Consider the following 24,948-nt stretch of genomic DNA (forward strand, 5'->3'; position numbering starts at 1 on the left):
ACGAGCGTTCTTCTTCTCCGGCGCTGAAGTCTGCGTGCGACCATGTCCTCCATCTGTGAAGTCTGTGTGCGACCATATCCTCCGTCGGTGAAGTCTGCGTGCGACCATGTCCTCCAGCGCTGAAGTCTGCCTGCGACCATGTCCTCCATCGGTGAAGTCTGTGTGCGACCATGTCCTCCATCGGTGAAGTCTACGTGCGACCATGTCCTCCAGCGCTGAAGTCTGCGTGCGACCATGTCCTCCAGCGCTGAAGTCTGCGTGCGACCATATCCTCCGGCGCTGAAGTCTGTGTATACTTTAGCCTCTAACAAACAACGTCATGCAGGTGCAATTAATGAAACGCGATTGTTTGGAGTAATGTTGCTCGTTAAGCTGAATGACACAGGCTATGCCGGGCGCAGAGGAACCATGGGGAGGGAGGGGGGCTGCTGCCGGGAATTCCCGTGCTGGGGAGGTGAGGAACAGCGCAGGGAAAGTATGTGGTGTTGCCGGCGGTTCGAATCCCGGGGTACGGCGACGCTACCGACTCTTGAGCACGACGGTACGACCCCTTGAACACGACGGTACGACCACTTGAGCTCGACACTTGAGCACGACGCTACGACCCTTGAGCACGACGGTGCGACCCCTTTGAGCTCGACGGTACGACCACTTGAGCTCGACGGTACGACCACTTGAGCACGACGGTGCGACCCTTGAACACGACGGTACGACCCCTTGAGCACGACAGTACGACTCCTTGAACACGACGGTACGACCCTTGAGCACGACGGTACGACCCTTGAGCACGACGGTACGACCCTTGGGTATAATGACTTGGCTTTTCACCTCTCCTTCGCCCTCCCCCCCCCCCCCTTTTCCTTTCTACCTCCCCCAACTCTCTCTCTCCCACGAGACAGTGTGAGGTGGGGAGAGAGACAGTGGCGCCTCTCCCCAGGCGAGCCAAACCTGCCTGTTTGGCGGGAGTGGAGGAGTGGGGTGGAGACGGCCTCCAATCTCTAACATCACCATCATCACCGTCGTCGCCATCTTGCTCCACCACCACCACCACCACCACCAATGTTGTCGTGTCGGCGCCATCTTGCTCCTCCCGGCACACACACACACACACACAGTGTCAGAGAATTCTTAAGGGGATTTTTGAGTTTCATTCTGAGGGAACTCAAAACTCTGGGAATTATGTGCAAAGTTCGGCACGTAGAGTTTCATGGACCAGCCAGGGACAATGTGGGCCAGTCTGGGTCAGTGTGGACCAAAAGGAAGAATACACCGGGACCAATATGGACCAATATACACCAGGACCAATATGGACCGAACATACACCAGGACCAATATGGACCAGACATGTACCCGGGCCAGTATAGACCACATATATAGAAGACTGGACCACTATGTGTACTTGTGTGTCTCTCTATGAGATTATGAGCTTGCCAGCTTGTGAGACTATTTTGTGTGATTGTGAGTTTGTGTATATTCTGTTGTACTCACTATCACTGCGTTTTCAGTATATGTATCACTGTATTATTATCAGTATTTTGGTAATGCTGTAGTGTATGTATGAATGATATATTAGCATGGCATATATATATATATATATATATATATATATATATATATATATATATATATATATATATATATATATATATATATATATATACATATATATATATATATATATATATATATATATATATATATATATATATATATATATATATATATATGTATATATATATATATATATATATATATATATATATATATATATATATATATAGATATAGATAGATAGATAGATAGATAGATAGATAATTAGATAGATGAATAGATAGATGGAAAGATATCAGTGTATGAAAGTGACCACCAGCATCAGTGTATTACTCTCATTATATGTGAGTAGTTTGAGACAGTCCCACAAGAGGGCTTGTAGGTCGCCCTCCCCCCCCACCCCCCCCCCCTTAGGTCCAAATCTGTCCTTAGCCTTTAATAATAATGTTTATCTTCACTTTACGAAAACTTCGAAATAACTTTCACTTGAGAAGATTTTGGAATACTTTTACTTATGTATACTGTAATTAAAGTTGCCGATCCAACTTTTAATATATTTAAAAAGTAGCGAGATTCATTTTGTATTTTTTTCTTCAACGAACTGTATTTTTGTATCGATAGTGTTGTATTGTTGTATGTACTGATGGTGCTGTATTTTACACTCTAATGATGCTGTATTATACGTATGGATGGTACTGTATTTCATGTACTGATGATACTGTATTTTAGGTGCTGTACTGTATGAAATGGTTAGTATTTGTGTTCTACGTCCTGCGTTGTATTTTCCTACAGCTGTTGTTGTATTCCTGTAGTGCTGGTGTTTAAAGACTGTGGGAAGAACCTCGCACCTAAATACCAAATGATTTTCTTCACGTTTTCTTTTCCCCGGAGGAGGAAAAAAAATAATAAAGTGACGAAGTTTGAAAGTTTTCCTCCACGATCAGCGAATTTCTCAAACCCCGGGTCGCCGCGTCGGTAGGTCACACCTGCGAGGTCAGTAGAGTTGCCAACTGCCGACGGGGTCACACACATTGCCAGGTCACCAGAGAGTTTGGCGGGGTCGCGTACATTGCCAGGTCACCACAGAGTTTGGCGGGGTCGCGTACATTGCCAGGTTACCAGAGAGTTTGGCGGGGTCACATACATTGCCAGGTCACCAGAGAGTTTGGCGGGGTCACACCATGCCAGGTCACCAGAGTTGACGGGTCACACCTTGTTAGGTCACCAGAGACGGGGAGGGGGGTAGGGGGGATCACATCCGGAAGGTCACCTAGAGTTGAAAGTCTGTGGACGAGGCCCAAGTGGTGCAGACGGGAGGGCGTCCAGGTGCAGCGGGAGGAGCAGACGGTGCGGGAGGGAGGGAGGGCCAGGTGTTGTGGGAGGTAGGGGGTAGGGAGGGAGGGAGGAGCGCCACACCCCAGCCCTCAATCAACAGGTAGACAAGCTCTACCCTGGGAGGGGTGTGGGGTGGTGGGGTGGTTAGCCAGTCCGTAATGTGTCTCCCCAGGGATGCAGGGGAGCGGAGGTGGGCGACTGGGGAGTAAGGGTAGACAAGAGCGAGATTGAAATGAGAGTGAGGGAAGGGAAGGAGTGAGTGAGGGAGAGTGTAGGCAAGGGAGGAAAGGAGCGTGACAAGGCTGGGGGAGAGAAGCGCTCAAAACCCCAGGAGGCCCCAAGACCCACATGATATGTGCCCCCTCCACCCCACCGCGGCCTGGGGGAGGGGAAAATGTAATCCCTTAATGTTGCTTGGCAGGTGTTTTGCGTGAGGGGCAGTAATCCAGCGGCTCCAGCAACGAGCGGATCCGTCAACGGCACGACCTCCCCGGGGTCGCCACGGCTCGCCTCCCCACCTCCCCCTCGACCCGCCCAAAAACGCCGACCAGTAACTGCGTTAGCAGGTGTTTCCACCCGGCCCCACTCCTCGCCCACCGCATAAAAGTGACACCGTAACTCATGCTGGGGCTCGGAACGCGCCCATCCCGCTAATTCTGATAAATAGCGTCACTCGTCCTCGTTCTCCTCGGCCTCGGCTCTCGCTGCTGACTATAAACACGAGACAGCGAGACCCGGTGGAGAGATCCCGACCCGGTGCGAGACTTAAGTTTCCCCACCTGGTGCTGCAATCTGGGCCTCTGGTCTCACGTCTCGATGGGCTGTGGTGCGCTTGAAGGAGGAGAGAAGCGGGGAAGGTTCGTTGTAGAAAGGTTTTGAAGCAAGGGGTGGAGGAGGTGGGGGGCGGGCTGTAAAGCGAATGGGTTGTAGGTGTTTAGAGTTGTTGAAGGGGAGTTCTGATGTGGACGCGAGAGGGTATGCCAGGTGGAGGAAAAAGAAGGGTTGTGAAGCGAAAGAAATGGATATTGTGAGGAGGTGCAACTGAGTTTGTGGGGTGGAACCGAGAGGGATTGTGGAGTGGAACCAAGGGAGGTTGTGGAGTGGAACCAAGGGAGGATGTGGAGTGGAACCAAGAGAGGGTGTGGAACGGAACCAAAGGATGTTGTGGAGTGGAACCAAGGGAGGGTGTGGAGCGGAACCGAGGGATGTTGTGGGGTTGAAGCGAGGGAGGTCATATACCTTAAAGAGCCCCTGAAACTATCGAAGATCACGTATATGAAACTAGCATGATTCCCTGACAGTATTTACGTTGGTCGTAATCATGTACCTATAGCGAACCCTACAGTAATATAGCGGACCGCTGCAGACCGCTACAGTAGTATAGCGAACCGCTGCAGACCGCTACAGTAGTATAGCGAACTGCTGCAGACCGCTACAGTAGTATAGCGAACCGCTGCAGACCGCTACAGTAGTATAGCGAACCGCTGCAGACCGCTACAGTAGTATAGCGAACCGCTGCAGACCGCTACAGTAGTATAGCGAACCGCTGCAGACCGCTACAGTAGTATAGCGAACTGCTGCTGTAGTATAGCGAACCGCTGCAGCTGAGCGATCAACATTTCCGTCATCTCAAGACATCATCTACAGAAAACATGTTACGTGAGCGTAAATAATTTAAACAGAAAACGTATCATTCTCAGAAAAGTCTGAACGGTAAAATGTGTCATCAACAAATAGGCTTACGTTATGGACAACGGAAATGGTAATCAACAGGAAACATATGTAGGGAAATAGTGTAATCATCAGCAAACGGGGAGGGCAATGAAAAGAAAACGGCGTAATCAACAGAAAACGGCAGGCTGGGTTGTCGGTTCGAGCCAAACGAGACCGCATCCACTCCCCTCCCTAACCGCGAACGATACACAAGACCGATATCCCGATACTAATTGATTCACCGTGGGAACATGGGGCTTTATGCCGTCGTTGCATAAGGACCCCGGAATCCTCGCTGGCTCGTATAGTTCCGTCCCTAATTCATAGGATATCGTACGGCGGAGCCCAGTAGTAATCCCAGGGCGCGGGCATTTCATGGAGTGATATTGCCAGGCTGGCTCTCTCCCTCTCCATTGTTGGCTGGGGGTCGGGATTACTGTGTGTCGACGGCAGGTGACTCAGGGAAGGGAAGGGAGGTGGCTTTGATCACCCCGAGCAGCCACTGTGCCGACGCAAGCAGATATTGTCGGGTGGGGACACGGCACGACACGGCACGGCCATTAAGGACTATGATATATTGGTCCTTATGATCAATATGTCTTTAGGTGCCGTGTGGTGTGAGGATGCGGGCCATGATGGGGAGGGTTTTCCTTCCTACCATCCCCTCACCTCAATTGCTGTGAACGTGAACTGAACACACACTGGAAATGATTGACTGAAATTATCAATGAATTTCTCTGGACGCGCCAGCGATGAGCGGGGCCCAGTGCCACACAGTGCCACATGTGTGGCAGTGACATACTGCTGTCTTATCGTCAGCTGTCAGTGATGTTTGTATTTCTCATGGCATCAATTGCTTGTAAGGTACTGCTGATCACGTGTACTGTTAGAAACATCAAGGTTCAGCCGGTGTGTGTGTGTGTGTGTGTGTGTGTGTGTGTGTGTGTGTGTGTGTCTTACTCTCCTGCCTTGAATGTTCCAAAAGCGCTCAGGAAGCAAGCCACGTCCACATTCAAGCATGGTTTGTATTGGAGGTATTTTTGACTAGTGTTGTGACTAACGAAAGGTAGTGTGCTATGCAACCAGTTATTCTCGTCGGTGTTGTGTTGGTGGAGTTTACAGGCATTTCACATTTGGGAGGATGAATGATCATCAGGGGAGTGTGGAGTAGTTTATGACGGTACGATTAAATTGTTTGTGTATAAAAAGGAATGTTTTGTTTGTTTGTTTTTTTTTTTGTCCTCGATTCACAAAGCTGGAACCGATGAAGTTTGGAAGAGCAATTAGTTCATTTAATGTCTTTTCTGATGTTGTTTGTGACGTGGGGAGTTGATTGCCTCGCGTGGGTCATACGTGATCATGTGACCTTATGTGGTTGAAGTCATATTGGGTGGTTGACCATTCCCAGTTACGGGGGAGAGTGTATGTTTCGACCCACGTCTGTCAAGGGTTTGAGAGGGCGCTGGTGGTGAATTTCTGTAGGCCTGCAGAGATGTTCCGTCCTGAGCACAGTCATGTTTTAAAGAGTGTGATGTAGAGGTAGATGTAGAGGTAGAGGTAGATGTAGAGGTAGATGTAGAGGTAGATGATCGGTGGTGTTGTCTTGTGTGGTGGTAGGGTTCTTTGTTGTGACGACTGCCTGGACCCTGTCACTCACCATCATGTTCATTAGGGGGAGGAAACGCCGCGTCTCAGACGCATCTTCACTACACCTTCGATCGACTCGCCATCATCACTTCACATTCCCAGAAATGTCATCTTCACCTCACCTTATCACAAGCGCATCTTCACTACTACACCCCTTAGGTCCAATGCATCATCACTACACCTGACGGCCTTTGACCTGACCCTTAGAAAAAGACAGGGTTAGGACGTTGGTTGTTGAAAAATTAAAGATAAAGAAGGAGAAACAGGAGAGGCAAATCTTAGTCTACTTTCCCGCGTAGTAAACGTGTCAGAGTAAACTTTGTATCGTAGAATGAGGACGACCGAACCCTGATGGGGCCATAACTTCCCCTGGGAGAAAGATTTCGACTCGAAGACACGAAGCGAGAAGTTTGGTTCGCTGTGGTGTGTGTGTGTGTGTGTGTGTGTGTGTGTGTGTGTGTGTGTGTGTGTGTGTGTGTTTGGCTCTCTGTCTGTCTGTCTGTATCTGTGTCTGTGTTTGTGTGTGTCTGCGTGTGTCTGTCTGTCTGTGTTCAGTGTTATCTCTCTCTCTCTCTCTCTCTCTCTCTCTCTCTCTCTCTCTCTCTCTCTCTCTCTCTCTCTCTCTCTCTCTCTCTCCCTTCAAGCCTTGCCTGATGCCGCCATGCTCTCCGCAGTTACAATGCCGGGAGCGCCATGGGTGCGTGCGGGCCGCGGCTGACCCCGCCCCTGAAGCGACCCCGGCTGGTCGTGCCCAGCCTTCGGCAGCAACCACGAGCGCAGTCGCCCAAGAAAGTGGCGACCCCGGGGTTGGAGGATCTCAAGACGTACAGTAAGTGTACTTCTGCTACCAACATCCAGGGCAGGTTTCTCTTTGGTTTTTCTTGTTTCTGGGGAAAAAAAAATTAAAAAAGAAATTAGTCTAGGGTTTTTAAGTTTTTATTTCTAATTTTTTTTCCAAAAAAACTTAGTCTAGGGTTTTTAAGTTTCTATTTCTAATTTTTTTTTAAAAAAGACTTAGTCTCTAGGGTTTTTAAGTTTTTATTTCTAATTTTTTTTTTGTTTTTTATTCCTTACGTTGCGTGAGACTGAGAACCTAGGTTTCTCTTGTGTTTTTTTTTAGTTTATGTGTGTGGTATTTTTTTCATATTTTACTATACGTAAAAACATTTTTTTAATCATTTTTTGAAAATTTAGGATTTTTTTATGTTACTATTATTCAGAGTTTTCATGTATAGTGATAACCATTGTAGTTTGTATGATTTTTGAATTCATGACTAAAAATCGTATTTTTTCATGTTGGATCTTAGATAGGAAGATTTTTTTTTATTTTTTGGTTTCTCTGTTTTCTAACAGTGGTAGACAGAGCAGGTTTCTTTAACTTAAGCAGGTTTCTATTTCTTTTACTAGTGACTAAGAAAAGATTTTGTATGTGTTTTCTGTTATGGGATAGAGATTGGGGAAATTTTTATTTTCCTAATTAATCATTGGATTCTTTTTTATACATATATTTTTTTTGTATCATGTAGCGGCCAGCCAATCTTAGCAAACCTCGCTAGGTTAAGTTCCATATGGCAACCTTATGTTAGAAGTGGAGGACGACGCTAAATGTAGCGCGTCATTAAGTTAATTACCCTTTAGAACAAGGTTACATTCCCAGTGTTGATATGACCAGTTTTAAGGCCAAGGGTGAACCCCCTTGCCCAAGACGTGGGCCAAAGGCGTGGTAGCACCACCGCCACCGCCCGGGTTCGAATCCCGGGCTGGGCATTCGTCCCTCAGCCAGTCCAGGCGTTCGTCCTCCTCTCTTGAGACCGGTTGATAAAAGGAATTAGAGATGGGGAAGAGGTCAGTGTGGACTACTCGCCTCCGAACTCACTCACACAAGGGGCAGCACGAAGAGAGGTTAGGAGCACATGAGATGGACAGGTAACAGAAGACCTGATGGTCTATGACGAGGTTATCCGCTGCAGGACAGCACAAGGGAAGGACAGATAACAGAAGACCGGATGGTCCATGACGAGGTTATCTGCTGCGGGACAGTACATGAGGTGGACAGATAACGGAAGACCTGATGGTCTGTGAAAAAGTTATCTGCTGCAGGACAGCACAAGGGAAGGACAGATAACAGAAGACCTGATGGTCTGTGACAAGGTTATCTGCTGCAGAACAGCACAAAGAGAGGACAGAGACAACAGAAGACCTGATGGTCTACGACGAGGTTATCTGCTGCGGGACAGCACATGGGGTGGACAGATAAGAGAAGACCGGGTGCTCTATGACAAGGTTATCAGCTGCAGGACAGTACATGAGGTGGACAGATAACAGAAGACCCGATGATCTATGACAAGATTATCAGCTGGAAAATGATAGCGGGATCCTCCCCCCTTATCCTCCTCCCTTAATATAGGTATAAGGTAACAGGAGAGGAAAACACAGAAAGTGTATTGTTTTAGCAGCAGAGAAAGTTAAGCTGATGGGTCGAGCTTCCTGTATGAACGTTTGAAGGCTCACACGCTAATGTCCTGAGCCTTATAGGGGGTGGGTGTATCATGTTACCCCAGCCTCGAGGGATGGTAGAGACCTGGTGGCATAGAGGGCGGTGGTGATAATAGAGCCAACCATCTGGCCAACAGTGTCGGTGTTGGCCGGTGAGCGGGCCAGGTGGAGCGAATGTCACTAAATAGCGCGCCTGACCTGCCTGATGCCTCGTCTGAACTCCAGACATTTGATGAGTATTTTAGGGGGAGGCAACCCCGGGCTACCAGGCCCTAAGAGAACAGCCAGAAGGATGCTGGAGTTCCTTCCGTGGCGCATCACGTCAGACGGAAATGGGTGGATGGGATCTCTCTCCTCTCAAGCACTGACAGCCAGCGCCTCCCTGACGTACCATATACGATCGTACAGGATGGGGTCGTGCGTGACGCAGATATGGAAGGACTTCTTCAAGGATAATGAGACGCAAGTGGTGCTTTTCTTGTTTGCGACTGAGCAGTGAAGGGGGACAGGAGAAGGTTCGGGGAGACTCCAAGAGATCAAGAAGGAAGGGAGGGAGTAAACAAGTGGCAGGCCTGGCGTTATTGGCATCGCTCGTAATGATCAAACAGACGCTAAGTTCCGCATGACCTGGCTGGTCTCCCCCCGCCAGCGTTCCCTGGGGTTCGACCTGTTAAGAACGGAGGACGACAGGGACGAGGGAGTGTTCCCCCCACCACACGAGGTGCTGTTTTATCCAGCATGACGCGAGATGAAGGTGACATCAAGAGGGTGATGGCTCAGCGCGGAAAATAAAATGTTTTCCACTTCGGCGGCGAAGTGGCTGACGATCTGGAATCAGCTGAGTTGTGAGGAGGGAAAGTATACGAGTCATTTGTAGGGATGCGGGTGGTAAAGATGTCCCATCCTCTGTTCCTTTTGAGAAGTATAAATTTAAGGCATTTGCCACGCTGGTACAAAAACCTTTTTGTTTCGACAAAGGAAAATGAGACAAGCACTCAAGTTGAACGGAAGCTTCTACATCATTCCCTTAATGTTGCGACGGCTGGTGTAGAGATTAATATTGGTTGAAGATCTAGAACAGAAGCTCTTCTTTGCTCCCCCTCCCGTTGTCTGTAGGAGAGGCTGGCGGTCGTGCGGACACAACTCGTCATGTTGTGATGGGTGAAGGAAGGTACAGTTTTTAGAGAGACAGCAGCCACAACCCTCGCACACACCAGCCGGGGAAGCCCAGCGGTTGTGAGGCATTAGGAGAACATGTAAAGGATGCTTTCATAAGTCTAGCGAGATGATATGTCCACGATTCATCCACTGGGAGATAATGCAGTCTTTGAGACTTGCTGTGGAAGACGCATTGACACAAAAAAAAGATCGTTAGTGGGTTGATAAATGCCTCAGATACATCACTGTCTGTCGCGTGGATGAATTTCTTATCGTTACGTAAGAGTAAAGACGACACTTGTAAGGTCTGTCAGTGAAGGCTGTGTTAGTATGAGTGAGGGAAGTGCCACATCAGTTCCGGGTTGTTTACGAACGATGCGTCCATAAAGCCAGAACTGAAGCAGCTTACAAGAAGGAAGGGGGAAATCCTCGTCTCCGATGCCACTCGAGTGCAGGCTGACACACTGAATGCCCCGTAGATGCATGCGAGGCAGAAGCTAGCAGGAGCTATGGTAAAGGTGGTGGTTGTGTGCGAGGCCAGCACATGACCTGAGGGAGGAGGACAGCAGAGCAAATGGGATCGTTATCATGCGTATGACATCTCCGTGGCCTCATGCGCGGGCGAGCGCGTCACACCATCATGCACTCACAGGACGTGGGAGGAAAACGTCCGGGGAACAGCTGAGCACTGGGAGTGGACGTGATATCGGAAACTGTGAGAGGTTGTCCTCCTCACGGTCGTACAAGCGGGGGCCGCCAGACACACCGTGTTCACGTAAGGCCGGGTAGATGTTGGCGAAGGTGCCTCCCTGGCTGTCCGTCTTGCACCGGCATCTGAGAAGATCAACTGATTAAACAAAGATTTCCTTGATTGCCGACGAAGATTTAATTACTCTGTCGCTGGATCGAGACCAGGAACAATCAAAGTTTCTCGAGAAGAGTCTTCCTCCCTGTTCCACCATCCTGTTTGGATCTGGTGACTTGTTTCCCTCAAGGCTGCGTGAGATTCAGCTGCCTGGACTTACCTCAAGGAGGACCTGTGATAATAACCCAAGTGCCCTGTGCATAACACAACACTTTATCAGCTACGAAAACGTCCTTATCAACCTAGCACGAAGGGTTATCTTTCCCTTCGCCAGTTATGATGTATAGGGAACTAAGTGGACCTAATGGAACATCATTTTAGCATAGTTACCCAGACAAGTGGCCAAAGCCTGGCATTCAACAGTCCTCCAACTTTCTCAAGCAAGATGGACCTTCGTCATACAATGTTAAAGTCCCATGTTTTTATTTAGATAAAAGTCAAAAGTATAATTTCATCATAGACATTTCCTTTTAATATAAGGTTGTCATCTTTAGCTTCTTTTTGTTTTTTTTTACTCTGGCCTGCTGCTAATCAGAAATTAAAACTTGTTTGAATTCTCATTCATTTGCAAACTCAGTTTTGTCTAGGATATAAATCTCATTTGATATTGATCTTTCAAAATTTGTATACGGTAGGAACAAAGTCTTAGCCATTAGTCTGTTAGAAGTAAGATATATCAAAAATAGCCATTGATTCAAAATAGTTCATTGATTGACAAAAAAGAAATCCTTGATTTGCAAACATTTGGATTAATTTACAAAAAAAAAAGTTAAAGTATTTATAATACAAAAAAATCAGCTCTATATTGTTTTGCAAAAAATATTGAAAATAGAAAAAAAGATGTAGTTTGTTTTGATATATGTAAATGAGTTTAATATATATGATGAGGCTTCCAATATAGTGATGAGGAGGGAGGGAATAAATGAGTTCACTGTTATGAGTTGACTCATTGTGTTTTTTTTGTGTGTGTTTTTTTTGTTCTAGTTGTTCTCGTTGTTGTTGTTTTTGTTGTTGTTGTTGTTGTATTTGTTATATGTGCGCGCGCGCGCGCGTGTGTGTGTGTGTGTGTGTGTTCTAATCTATGCTGTATTCCTCTTGGCCCTACCTACCTCCTCTACTCGGTGTCACACTGTCTACTGCTCGCAACGCTGAACCAGAGGGTGGGTTGTTACGCTACCTGTGTTCTGTTTGTTAGTGATATGACTCTCTCTCTCTCTCTCTCTCTCTCTCTCTCTCTCTCTCTCTCTCTCTCTCTCTCTCTCTCTCTCTCTCTCTCTTCTATCTATCTATCTATCTATCTATTTATCTATCTATCTATCTATTTGTCTCTTTATGTCTATCAATCGATCTATCTATCTATCTATCTATCTATCTATCTATCTATCTATCTATCTATATGTCGGTCTGTCTATCTATCTATCTATCTATCTATCTATCTATCTATCTATCTATCTGTCTATCTGTCTGTCTATCTCTCTATTTATCTCTCTATCTGTCAATCTCTATTTATCTCTATCTGTCTATCTATCTCTCTATCTGTCTATCTATCTCTGTCTCTCTATATCTCTCTCAGTACTTGCCCTAACCTACCTCCACCTAGTCTTCCTTTCCCTTCCCTAGATTAATACAGATCCCCTTCCACAAGCAAACTTAATTTTCTAGATGATTACATTTTACCATTAATGTAATTCTATTATTTTTTTTATCCTTAGTGTAATCTACGTATACCCAATACAAGTTTTCAATATTGATGTTTGGCAGTATATGGGGTCGAAGGCCCCACTGCTTAGGTCGTGTAAATACATTTCTTCTTATAGGGTTAAGAAAAATACTAGATATCTTTATATATATATATATATATATATATATATATATATATATATATATATATATATATATATATATATATATATATATATATATATATATATTAGTAGTAGTAGTAGTATTATATCTATATCAGTTTTTTAATTAATCATAATTAGTACTATTAGCATCCACAATTATATTAATAATTAGCCACCAAGTCAGCAAAATGTGTGTGTGCAGGGAAACACAGTTCCTCAGTTGGCTGGGCTGGGGTTTACCAGGAGACTTAAGATAACTTCTTCAATTGCCCGGGTGATGAATTGCTCCCCAGAGTGGCGTGGGGAGTCATATAGTCATATAGTTGGGGAGAGATACTGGGGGAGGGTGAGGGTGTGATGGGACGGGTGTGCGACTGTTGAAGATGCACTGTATTGGAGTTGTGGTAAAGGATTCAATTAGAGTTTATCGTCGATCGCAAAGGCAGTCTTAAGCATTGAACTTAGTAATGATGGAATTTCGACACTTGACGGAGCGGTGTTTTTAAGTGAACGCTGGTTCGATACCCTCAAAGCCGTTGATGATAGATAGCGGGAAGTCTAAGTAACCGATGTACGGGTAGAATTCACCGACTTGACTATATAAACAAGAATGGTTAGTGTGGGAGACAATGCATGACGTGATGGCGGAGAAGGTCTTGTGCAAGGTACAGCGCCAAGAAGGATACTGAGAAAATGATTGGGCCACACACCGATTCTAGTTGCATTTTCGTAACAGATGATAAGATATGTAACCACTCTTAAGTCTGATTAGTGATTAGGGGTCACACACTAGCCGACCTTACCAATCAGGTACCCATTTTATCGACCACTCCCTTGGGGAGGACGAATTACAGGGTTGACTGTGTACCCAAAGTCAGTCTGGCTCGATTTGTTTACAAGTGACGAGTCTCACAGCCTTAAGTCAGAAGTTCCACTCTTGTTCATCTAAGCCTAACGAAGTTGATGCCAAGTGTCACCATCTTTCCATTTGTGAAGCTCTTGAATATGGCTGTTTGTTATATCACTTATATATATATATATATATATATATATATATATATATATATATATATATATATATATATATATATATATATATATATATATAGAATTGACGAAGGATTATTTGCTCTGGCATGTATATTTCAGTATTCGTAGATGCATTATACATCCAGTACACAAGAATGCTAAATCAGACTGTTACGGTTATTTATAGTAAACATTAAATGATAATACACTTTACAGCTTATAACAATGTTATCCACAAAGCTCATTTGACCTGAAGTAAAAATGCAATTAAAACTTTATTTTAATACGTCACAATTCACTTACCCTAATGTAATCTGCCTTATTAGTTTCAAAGCTATTAGCATTTAAAAATATGGACTTTTCTAGTTTCCTGTAGTCTTTATGAACCGCTACATAGGATTCAGAGCAAGAGGGGGGAAAAATACTGTGCAAAGAGGGTGGTGATGCCATGTCGTGCTGGGGATATGTGGCAACTGTTACACAAGTTGCCAGTCTTAGTATGCCGTTTTCCAAAGCCAAGATTTTTTTTTGTCTTTCCTACTTACACCACCACCACAGTATGTTGGCGTGGGAAAGAGAGTGTCACGAGGCACGAGAGGATAAAGAAAAGAAGCTTAGAGACAACTGACTAAAATAGGAAACAGAAAGATGTCTAGAAATGTATAGACATTGTAGCTATGAGCCTTTTTCAGTAGCATTATGTCTGCTTACACCATAACACAGAAAAACTAAGGTCTATTAGACCCGCTAGTGTAGGCCGAGAGATGACTGAATTACCGGGTACCCAAACGAGCCCAGAATCATTCCTTCACGTATTTTTCTCTCTATTATTATTATTATTATTATTATTATTATTGTTATTATTATGCGAGTTCAGAAGAGTACACAATGGGGGGGGGGGTTATTTGTGTGGTGGTACAGAGTGGGGGAATGGTTAGTATAGAGTGGGGTGGGAGGGGGAATGGGGAGAGGATGGTGGGATCCATGTGGGGAGATTACACTGAGACGATGCGGGTCCAGGTGACCTAAGGGGGGGGGAGAGGGAGGGGCGTTGTGTGTGTGTGGGGGAGATGAGGAATTCCTGGAAGGTGGGGAGTGAGAGAGTGAGCGAGAGGGGAGGCCAGTTCTGGCCACGATACAATATATGTAGCAAAATTGCATACATAAATTCATCAGGTGGTGGCTGACCCTTCTGCTTGAATGACCTAAATTGAAAGTTGGTGTCATGGGAAGGGTCAGCCTGGGGTCGCCCACTGCCTCTCCACCTCGTTAACCCCTTCACGATGACGACTTAACGAGTACGACTGGACAGTCCCTTGAGTACGACAGCACAACCCCTTGAGTACAACGACTTTACCCCTTGAGTACAACGACTTTACCCCTTGAGTACGACGACTTTACCCCTTGAGTACGACGACTTAACCCCTTGAGTATAATGACAACCCCTTGAGGACGACAAGGTAACCCTTGAGTACGACGACTTAACCCCTTGTACTTAGGTACTCTCGAGGCCGAAGCTAATGTTCATACTTCAAAGTTCACTGTACTAGGATGGTCACTGTCGAGTGTAGACGGTTAGGAGAGCAAGACTCGTTCTGACGATGGACTCAAACGCCAGTTTACATAAGTTCAAAACTTGTTTGAACCTTTCCCTTCGTCTCTTGGGTAGACTTGGACACACAGATGTGGATCGCCTTGTTTGCCTTCCATCCATCGCTAGGAACAGTATAGAAAGTCGTAATCAAATACGATTGATGCTTTGAACACAAGTCGTTCCCCAGCATATATATAGAGAACCGAGAGGGCCACAAGACCCAGAACTTTTAGTTTGGATGAGTTATACCACTTTAAGAAAATGGTGTAACCTGGATCTTAAACTGGGTCATGTGATGAATTAAATACGAGTGACACAGATGTTCCAATGACGGACCCCTCACGCTATATGTGGATTGGTTGGTTTTGCCACAGTGAGATGATTAGACTTTTAAAATTACGTAATGATTGTTCGATCAACGATTGGGGCGATAGGTTAGTGTGGAGAGATATCAAGCCAATTTTGTTAATGGGGGAAGTGATTCGTGTTAAACTATTTTAGGTCAGGCTAAATGGGAGGGGGATCTAATTTTAAGGGGATTTAAAGGGTTGTAGTAGTGACGCGTGATCCCTTTACTTAAAAACCATGGTTTGTGGCTGCATATGGTAGGATGGTAGTTTTCCTGTACGACATTCTAGGTATTGTGATGTGATTTTAGGCAAATGCGGTATCATTTTAAGTACTCATCCGAAGCAATTTTAATTAAAAACTTCAAGGGATAGTAGGTACCCTCTGAGTGATTTTAGGTAAACCCAGGCTGATTTTATAGTCACTTAAAGTGATTGCAAGTACTCTCGAAGTGAATCAAGTTAAGCTGAGAGTGACCTTTCGTAAACTCAAAGTGGTTTTAGATAAGGTCGGATTTGATAACAAGTAGTCTAAGTTATCAGAGGTAAACTCAATGAATTTTTGGTAAACTCTGCGGATTTCGGTAAATTCCCGGTAGTTTTTTTAAGTAAACTCAGTGATTTTAGGTAAACTCTGATTTTTTTCCTGGGGTCACACTCAAATAGATTCTCTCGAGTTGTTGAAAGTATTCTTGTAGTTATATTTTGATAGGTTGTCCAAATAATTCTGAGTACTTACACAAGAGGACATTATACTTTCTCGGGATGATTTAAGATACTTTTCACAGATACTTTATCCCTTGTTACTGACTGCTACTTTCACATAGTGACGTCTGGAACTTTTCTTAATACTTTAAAGTATTTGGATCACAACAGTTTTAGTACCGCTGTAGATTAAGGTATCTTTAAGGTTTACAATAAAGTACATTTCTAAATTGATTATATTAGTGGGAAAGGTGCTTATACCTAAATGTAAACAGGATCTGAACATTTAGGAAGACGAGAGGGGTGCATGGGATAGAACAATTTGAACTGATGTGGTGTATGGGGAGCGACGTGCTGTCATTGGGGTTAGACCAGGGCTTATGAAGTGGCGAAGTTAATCTCCTTTACGACGATAGTTTAGCCTTTCTAACTCTAAGCACTTAGCTCTATCTCCAAGCACTTAGTTGTAACTTCAAGCACTTAGCTCTGTCTCCAAGCACTTAGCTGTAACCTCAAGCTTTTAGCTGTGATATTCAAGAATTATCAAATGTTTTTATTTGTAATACAGATTCGTCTTCTTTGTCTCTGTCTTCTAACATGACCTAAATGTTCAGATAGTAATATTCTATGTTCCATTGTCCATTAACCATTCACTCATTAGTAAGGTTAGGTTAGTTAATATAAGGTTTATACAGTAATATTAATATTTATGTCATGAAATGATTATGATCTTTTTATAGAAAAAAATAGATTTTGAATATTTAATATATTTATATATATTTATATATTTTCCTATAAAGAGAATTGCTCATTATTTATATCACTAATGTTCTCTCTGTCACCACCCCCCAATACCAATCATTACCACCACCACCAACCACCACCCACCACCACCACAACTACAACTATCACCACCACAGCCGCCACCACCACCACTACCACCACCATTACCAGTCTGTCCGCCCCTGCAGGTAGTCCAGACATCTTGATCTGCGGCAACTGCAGGGAGCTCTTCTCCAGCCTGAGTGACTTCATCGACCACCGACGCACGTATTGCAAACTTAGGTTCACCTGCAAATGTTCCTCACACAACGGCGTCTTGCGTAAGTACCACCGCGCATCTCCCCTCCTCCATCTGTGTGTGTGTGTGTGTGTGTGTTTCTCTCTCTCTCTCTCTCTCTCTCTCTCTCTCTCTCTCTCTCTCTCTCTCTCTCTCTCTCTCTCTCTCTCTCTCTCTCTCTCTCTCTCTCTCTCTGACGACGACGGTACGATCCTTAAGCACGACGGGACGACGCCACCCCCTTCCTGCACCCCAGTACGACCCTTGGGTACGAAGGAATGACCCTTGAGCACGACGGAGTGTATGGTCGTGTTGGGCTGCTGGTAGGGTGTGTATATACATGCCGAGTCTGGCAGTGGACGAGAGGTCCAGTAGACTCTACCATCTCAGGTGTATATGTATATATATATGGTCTACCTCCTTCTGCCTTGGATGATGTATCTGGTCGTCATTATGACCCCACGTTCCATACTTCACTTTCTGATACATGAGTGTAATGGGTGACTTTTGTGGCCTAAATGATTGGCACAGGTATTTTCAGAATTATTTGTAAGTGACGGTGATAAATATGCATTTATAATATCTACTTCCTATAAGTCAAGAAATATTCTACGTGCTTTGTCAGCGAGTGTGGTCTATGACCTTCGCATACACCATCTTATTCGACGTTCATATACTACATCTGATTCGATGTATTTGTACTGTGTTTCCTTCGCCGTACCTGGGATTAAAAGATTATTTTTGTGAGTTTGGATCAATACCGATTCGTTAACGGGATGTATACAGAACCTAACACCACTGTTCGCTGTACAGTCATCGTACATCTCGGTCACCTAACGAGTGTACAGTGAAAACAGTGTCTTTCCACACAGCGCGTTGTACACGCATTGTACAGTCACTCAGTTCCTTGGTGTTGACTCTTTGTGGTCACTGATTAATTAGGGTAATGACTACAATTAATCAGGCGTGTACGTACTGTACAGACGGGGGTGCCAGTCCTCAATGTGCACTCAGCAAGCATGTACGCTGCATTACAGTACAATTAGAGTCTTGTGCGTCGAGTGTGTATGTGTGTATGTTCGTAATTACTTCTTTGAACTGTAAGGGAAGGAAGTTCTGCACTCGAGGGGCCCCATCTCTAGAACTTTATCTACTGTCATAGAACTTTTGAAACTTTTGTATACCGCCTGTGTCTGTATACCTGTGTGTGTGTGTGTGTGTGTGTGTGTGTGTGTGTGTGTGTGTGTGTGTGTGTGTGTGTGTGTGTGCGTGTGTGTGTGTGTGAACGACCAGCCAGTAATTAAGGAAACCGCTCGTTACACGTTCCAACTTGTCTAGTTTGTTATCGCCAAGCACCAGTTTAGGCAGCTTAATTACGCTTCATTATCCAACGACATTGCCAGGAAAATTACATTTTTAATCTCCCCTAAGTGTACCTTTAAGAGCGGCTATTATTATGTCAGGGTGGGGAGGGCAAGGGATAGCGGGCTGACGAACGGCCGATGATGCCTCGCTGGTGAAAGCGACGACGCTAATTGGCTCGCTCTCCTTGCCTGCCCGGGACGCGCCTCCAGACACGTTACCATCATCATTTTTCCCCACAAAGCTGGTCAGCCAGTCGGTGTAATTTGATATTAATGAGGTAACTGGTCACGCATGGGAGTGAGTCTTCCTTATCTTGATAGATAAGATGCATGAAAGGTTGGCGTGAGTGTTTTATACATATATTTATTATACTTTGTCGCCGCCTCCCGCGATATATATATATATATATATATATATATATATATATATATATATATATATATATATATATATATATATATATATATATATATATGCCAGCACCAACTACTTTGACTACTTACCGATACATGCATACGAACCCGATAAACTGTGTAAGAAGATATGCTTTTACCAATCAGCCTGTTAACATTCCAACCATCTCTACACCCACCTATACCTTATATACCCATATACTTATGTACCCATATACTCGTCTATGATATAGCTTTACCCTTACCCACCTATACCCATATTTGCCCATCTCCCTCTTTGTCTGTGTCCTTACCAACCATCCGTCTACCCCCCCGACCCCCGTCGCCGCGCTGCTCCCGGCTCCGAAAAAAAAAACTCTAGGGGAAGCGCCACCCGCGTTTCACTTACTCCGCTCTGTGCACCGCAGCCACTCACCTCCAACACCCCCGTCAAGCCAGAAGCCTCCCCCCCAACTGAATTATTCTCCTCCTCCCAAATTCCTAACTGAGTTATGATAATGAAAGTAGGATCTGGGAAACAGGGGCATTTATAAATATGTTATCATAGGCTCATGTTTTTTTCCCTCGTTTCAAATTAATTTAGGGGTCGGTCCATGTCCTCGGGACAAGGCTTGCAGGATATGGCTTGCCACCCTCAGGTCTTAAGCGGCCCATCCCTCAAGAATATTTGTGTGGGTAATGCTAACATTTTGGGAGGTGTGTGTCTGTGCACGTAGCCTAGACACACCACAGACGCCATAAGCAATGGTTGAGACCGTTGTACACACGCGGTTGGAATATAAGGATGAGGTTTCAAGCCTACACATTTCCCAGTGTTGTTCTGGAGCAACAAAATCATCAGTCCTCTTACCCATGCCCCATGCCATCACGACCATCTCTCCCGCGGTGTCAGGATCTGTGTTTTCGCCTCCATTTCTTTGCGCCTCGCAACACACAGTCTCGCCCCACGATTGTTTCGTCTGACCAAACTCTTGTTAACGTCTCATCACTCACTGGCACCTCCCACTCCAGCTGCGCCCCATTTAACGCCAATTTTGGCATCTGAAATGCGTGAGTGAGCTGACCTACGAATATTCTTTCTTTCCTTTCCTTGGGCAGACTATTGCCAGTCTTCATGCGTTGCTTCCCTTTAACGTTGAGTCTATATCATGGGTTGTTATTGTGAGAATCTGAGGCATTTATTCCCTCCTCCTACAAAAGTATCCAGTCGTCCAACCCATGATCCAATCATGTTCAGAGGGACACAAGAGCAGCGGAAAAAGTCTCTCCTCTGACTCACAATCAGCTTTCACTCTCCGCCCACAATTATTGCAGGCATGTTAATCGAAAGGCGACTCGTTCCTTTATGCAAAGGAAGTTCGACAACCTCCGATACGTCTTTAATTAATTCGCTCTAAATGAACTGTAATAATTCCTGACGTACGGCCTTTCACTGTTCCCTTCCTACGATGCTACGATCGTTTTTCGTATCTTCGTTAAGGGATGTTCTCTTTTACGAAGGAATATAAAGGAATTCATATAGCAACAAACCACTAGGTGCTGAAGATGCTGTTTGTGATGGTGGAATATGGCAAAAACGTATAGATTTGTGGTAAGCGTCGAAAGGCATACAGATATTTCAATACAAAAAACTATAGACTTTATGTGACTAAGGTAAGGAGGTGGGAATGATATTAGTTCTGGGCTTGAAGCGAAATATTCTCAAGTTCGTTGGTAAACGTATCTACCACTACTTCCGCTTTCAGCCACTCTGATAAATCATTTCAAATGTGAACAAACCTTCCGAATCAAATAGGAAATGGCCTCTTTCCTGGTTGAAACTATGGCCCACGAGTTTGTGTCCATCACCACAAGGGAAATCGGGCGAATCAAGCCTGAAGTAGATGGTTAGATCGAGATTATAAAAGCCTTTGATAACTCAGAGTACCTGTATTAGATCACCTCTCAACCCTCTCTCTTCTAAGGCAAATAGATTTCAATCGTTTACTCGGCTCTTACAAAGATTTGGTTTTTTTTTTCAACTTGAGAATCATTTGGGTGGTGTACTCTCTCCTTTTTCCTTCTCGACACCTATAAGCCTTTGAACTCCACATTTCCATGTCGTACCTTACATCTACGACCAATCCCTCCCCTTTGAAAGAAGGGGAAAAAAAAAGAAGCAGGTTTTCTGCTTCCTTTAAAACTCAAGAGATTATCTGAACTCTTCTATCCTTGCTTCTTTACCTTTTCAGCCACCTTCCCCTCTTTCGTCCAAGTCCTGGCCTTGATAAGGACTTTTGTCCCTGACTGGAGCCTTGGACATAAAAGACGATAATTACCTGGAGGCATTAACGCACTCCTAAACCCTGATTAACGAGCACAGGGGCGTTTTTAAATCTCCATTTACTATGATAACGACATGAGCCCTGCGGTAGAGGCGACACACAAGCCCCTGTCTGCTACTTCAACAGAAAATAGTGAGAGATAAGTCAGCTCCTTTTTTTTGCCTGGCGATCCTCAGGTATTAACCATCTGTCAGTTCGAAATATCTAATGTTGAGCAACGCAGTCCTTATGGGGATTTGTATCTGTCTATTAACGAGATGATTCTTAATCTTATTCGACCTAACCTAACCTCACCAAACCTTACCTAACCTAACTTTACCTGACCTAATATACCCTAGTTTTCTACTAAACTAATTGATATATGCTAACCCAACCTAAGCTAACCTAATCTTGCCTAACCTTACCTTACCTTACCTTACCTTAACTAGATTGAACTTTCACCTGATTACTAAGGATCAGGTCAACTACTAAGCCATCGTGCTGACCCGAATGGGGCACTGTCGTGAACAAGGGATTCAACACACGCCCCTCCTTCGACCCACAGACCATCCCGGGTCCATAAATAAGATGGAAAAAAAAAAAAGAAGAACGCGTCTGGTGTCCTAGCCAACGCTTACGTGCCTCCCGCTCCTAAAAATCAGCTGCCTGATGGAATTTACGTGAGCGAGTGATAAGCCTGACGCAGGTTGATAAGAGACACGAAGCACATCCTCCCATCAGCCTTGTCTCTCCCTGAGATTGAATGCGTCGTGCACAACAGCATGAACACGACAACGCCATGGCCCATGAGTATGGCCTGACATTTTACCCGGCCCTTCCACACACACACACACACACACACACACACATGGTCAGGTCACCAGGCCAGGTCTGGGTCGCTTGAACATGAAACTAGACATCCACAGCTCAGGAGAGCACCACCTGTTGCCCCATCTGGCTCTCCCGTTGCCATCCTGGTTCACTAATCCTTGGATTTGGGATTTTTGTGGTTTTATCCATTTTTTGCGACTTACGTATTGTGCTTTTGTGGTCTTTTAGCCTCAAATCTAATGTCTTTTTCAATAGCTGGTGTCCTGGTATTGCAGTATTGTGGTCTTGCGTGCTTGTGGTATAACTCTGGTGGATGTATGATTTTGTAGTACGAGAGTCTTGTTATCTTACGAGTTTTAAGACACAGTATTCCTGCGATCACTGATACAGAGCCAGACTGGAGGTTTATAAAGGCGGAGTCACTCAGCGAGACCCGTGTTCACTGGACGATTGGAACATTTCGAACCTGCTTCGATTACCTCGCCTCCGACGATCGTGTACACGTCTTTCAGTCATTATTATTCTTATTATTATTATTATTATTATTATTATTATTATTATCATTATTATTATTATTATTATTATTATTATTATTATTATTATTATTATTATTATTATATACAACACCTTTCCGTTGATCTGATAACGAACGAAGGTTATCGTTTGATCCGTTCATTTGATTTGTAAGTAAATGTAAGCAATTGGCATGACTGATGGTATGTAAACATTAGGGGAGACAGAGGGCGCGAGCCTATTTGACAAACACAGACAACCCAGCCAAGGTCTCGCTGCTCCAAAACGAATCAAAAATTCTCCATTTGTAAGCTGAGGACCGAGTGTCCGGACTCCGGACTGTGCACGGAGCAAGGAAAACACCCATTTCCATAAGACACACAATGATATGACTCCGGAAAGGTTAATTCCTTCCGGGAAATTACGGTTTGTATTAAGAAGCTCTGCAGCCTCGTCTTCCGTAGCCGCCGACCCTAACTTAGGTAAGCAATCCCGTGGTATAATGATGTTCTCTGGGTCTCCCATTTACGGAGGGTGTGTTACTCTCTATACCATAAATCCTTCCCTTTTAGTCGGTGATCCTGGAGAAGGAGAGGGAGAGAGAGAGGAAAGGAACTGTCCGTATTTGCATTAATTCCCTCGCATACCCACGGGTCGAAGCCGCGGTCAGTTTCCCCCCATACTGGTTCGCCCACGGTGGGAATCGGACAAGTGAGGGGGGGTTTCGCACAATTTTTTTTGGAGGGAGAGAAATTGTGTTCGCGTTCATTCGCTGGCGGTTAACGCCCCGGTGTGTCCCAGGGCCTCTGAGTGCGTTGTCTTCCGTGCCTCGAGTGCGTTGTCGTAGCCCATGAATGCCGTGACGTCAGACTGAATTCGTAAATGTATCATTATCTCATGACCAAGTGGCAGAGTCGTCGTGTTTGACCCCCCCCCTCCCCCGTCTCAGCACGACGGTACGACCCGTGAGCACGACGGTACGACCCTTGAGCACGACGGTACGACCCTTGAGCACGACGGTACGACCCTTGGATGTGATGAGGGCGCCTCATCTCTGACCCAACCCATCTTTAAGGGTCGTAACGTCGCGATCAAGTGATGATACGCCGTTTACCGTCGACAGTCATCGCACCAGCGCAAGTCAAAGCCATCGTACACAAGAAGTCAAAGCCATCGTACACAAGAAGTCAAAGCCATCGTACACAAGAAGTCAAAGCCATCGTACACAAGAAGTCAAAATCACGGATTATGATGTCGCAGAATAAATTAATCTGAAGGAAAAGATATCACACAAGCGAAATGCGTCGGAACTCCCTGACCCAGCTGAGCAAAGAGAGAGAGAGAGAGAGAGAGAGAGAGAGAGAGAGAGAGAGAGAGAGAGAGAGAGAGAGAGTTCTATGCCACCCTGGAATCCGGATGTTTATTGAATCCGAGGATGGGCGACCCTGTAGCCTGGGCCGGGGCTGCTGCTGCTGCCTCCGTCAGAGCACAATTTTGATAATGGATTTTTATAGCACCTCCGACAGCGGCCGTTGTCGTATGAAGGTTCCCTAAGCCTCAGCCTGACGAGAGCACTTCGTCTGCGGGCGACCCCACCACACACCCCTTCTCCTCCTCCTCCTCCTCCTCCTCCTCCTTCTTCTTCTTCCTCCTCCTCCTCTTCGCCCCTGACAGTGGTGGGTCGGGTGGTCGGGCACGGGGCCTCATCAGTTGCCAGGGGGAGGGGGGGGGAGGTCATTAAGGCCGTCAACATGAACCAACCGAAGGGTGTTGAACACCTTCATCAGGTGTTAAGGATGGCACGAAGACCACAGTACACATTCGCGGTCTCTGTGGCCCGTCGGTGGCTGGCAGACATTGAGAGACCATGGTGTTAGAAAAACCGAACCTTTGTAACGATAGCGAAGTCTCTTCTTCCCTTTTTTTTTTTTTTCCTTTTTTTTTTTTGGCTGAGATGCAAATCTACCCATTCCCATTTTCTCTGCATCGTTCTCTCAGATCCCACTGAGAATCTGAGGTAATTAAAAAAAAAAAAGGAACGTAATAAACCCGTGTTTGGTTTCCTGGAAAGTGTGTTTGAAGACGCGAGATTCTTTTTCACATCGGCCGACGTGGAACGTGGCCAAGGCGATTGAAAAATTTCAAACGAGTATCAGGAAGAATGAAAAATTACCAC

General features: G+C 45.1%; 1 protein-coding gene across 9 annotated transcripts in view; it reads left to right on the forward strand.

Moving 5' to 3' along the window:
- The window catches only part of LOC139746895 (uncharacterized), a 589,528-nt gene that overhangs the window by 552,696 nt on the left and 11,884 nt on the right, over nucleotides 1–24,948 (forward strand). For 6 of the 9 annotated variants that reach the window (XM_071658564.1, XM_071658571.1, XM_071658563.1 and 3 more), the window contains 2 exons: nucleotides 6,921–7,105; nucleotides 17,208–17,390. In XM_071658564.1, coding sequence (XP_071514665.1) covers nucleotides 6,921–7,105; nucleotides 17,208–17,390 — 368 coding nt within the window. Of the gene's footprint in view, nucleotides 1–6,920; nucleotides 7,110–17,207; nucleotides 17,391–24,948 lie in introns of all 9 variants that reach the window. The other 3 variants (XM_071658565.1, XM_071658566.1, XM_071658567.1) reach the window with 3 other exon arrangements.

The sequence above is a fragment of the Panulirus ornatus genome, chromosome 66 (assembly GCF_036320965.1).
Source record: "Panulirus ornatus isolate Po-2019 chromosome 66, ASM3632096v1, whole genome shotgun sequence".
NCBI lineage: Eukaryota > Metazoa > Arthropoda > Malacostraca > Decapoda > Palinuridae > Panulirus > Panulirus ornatus.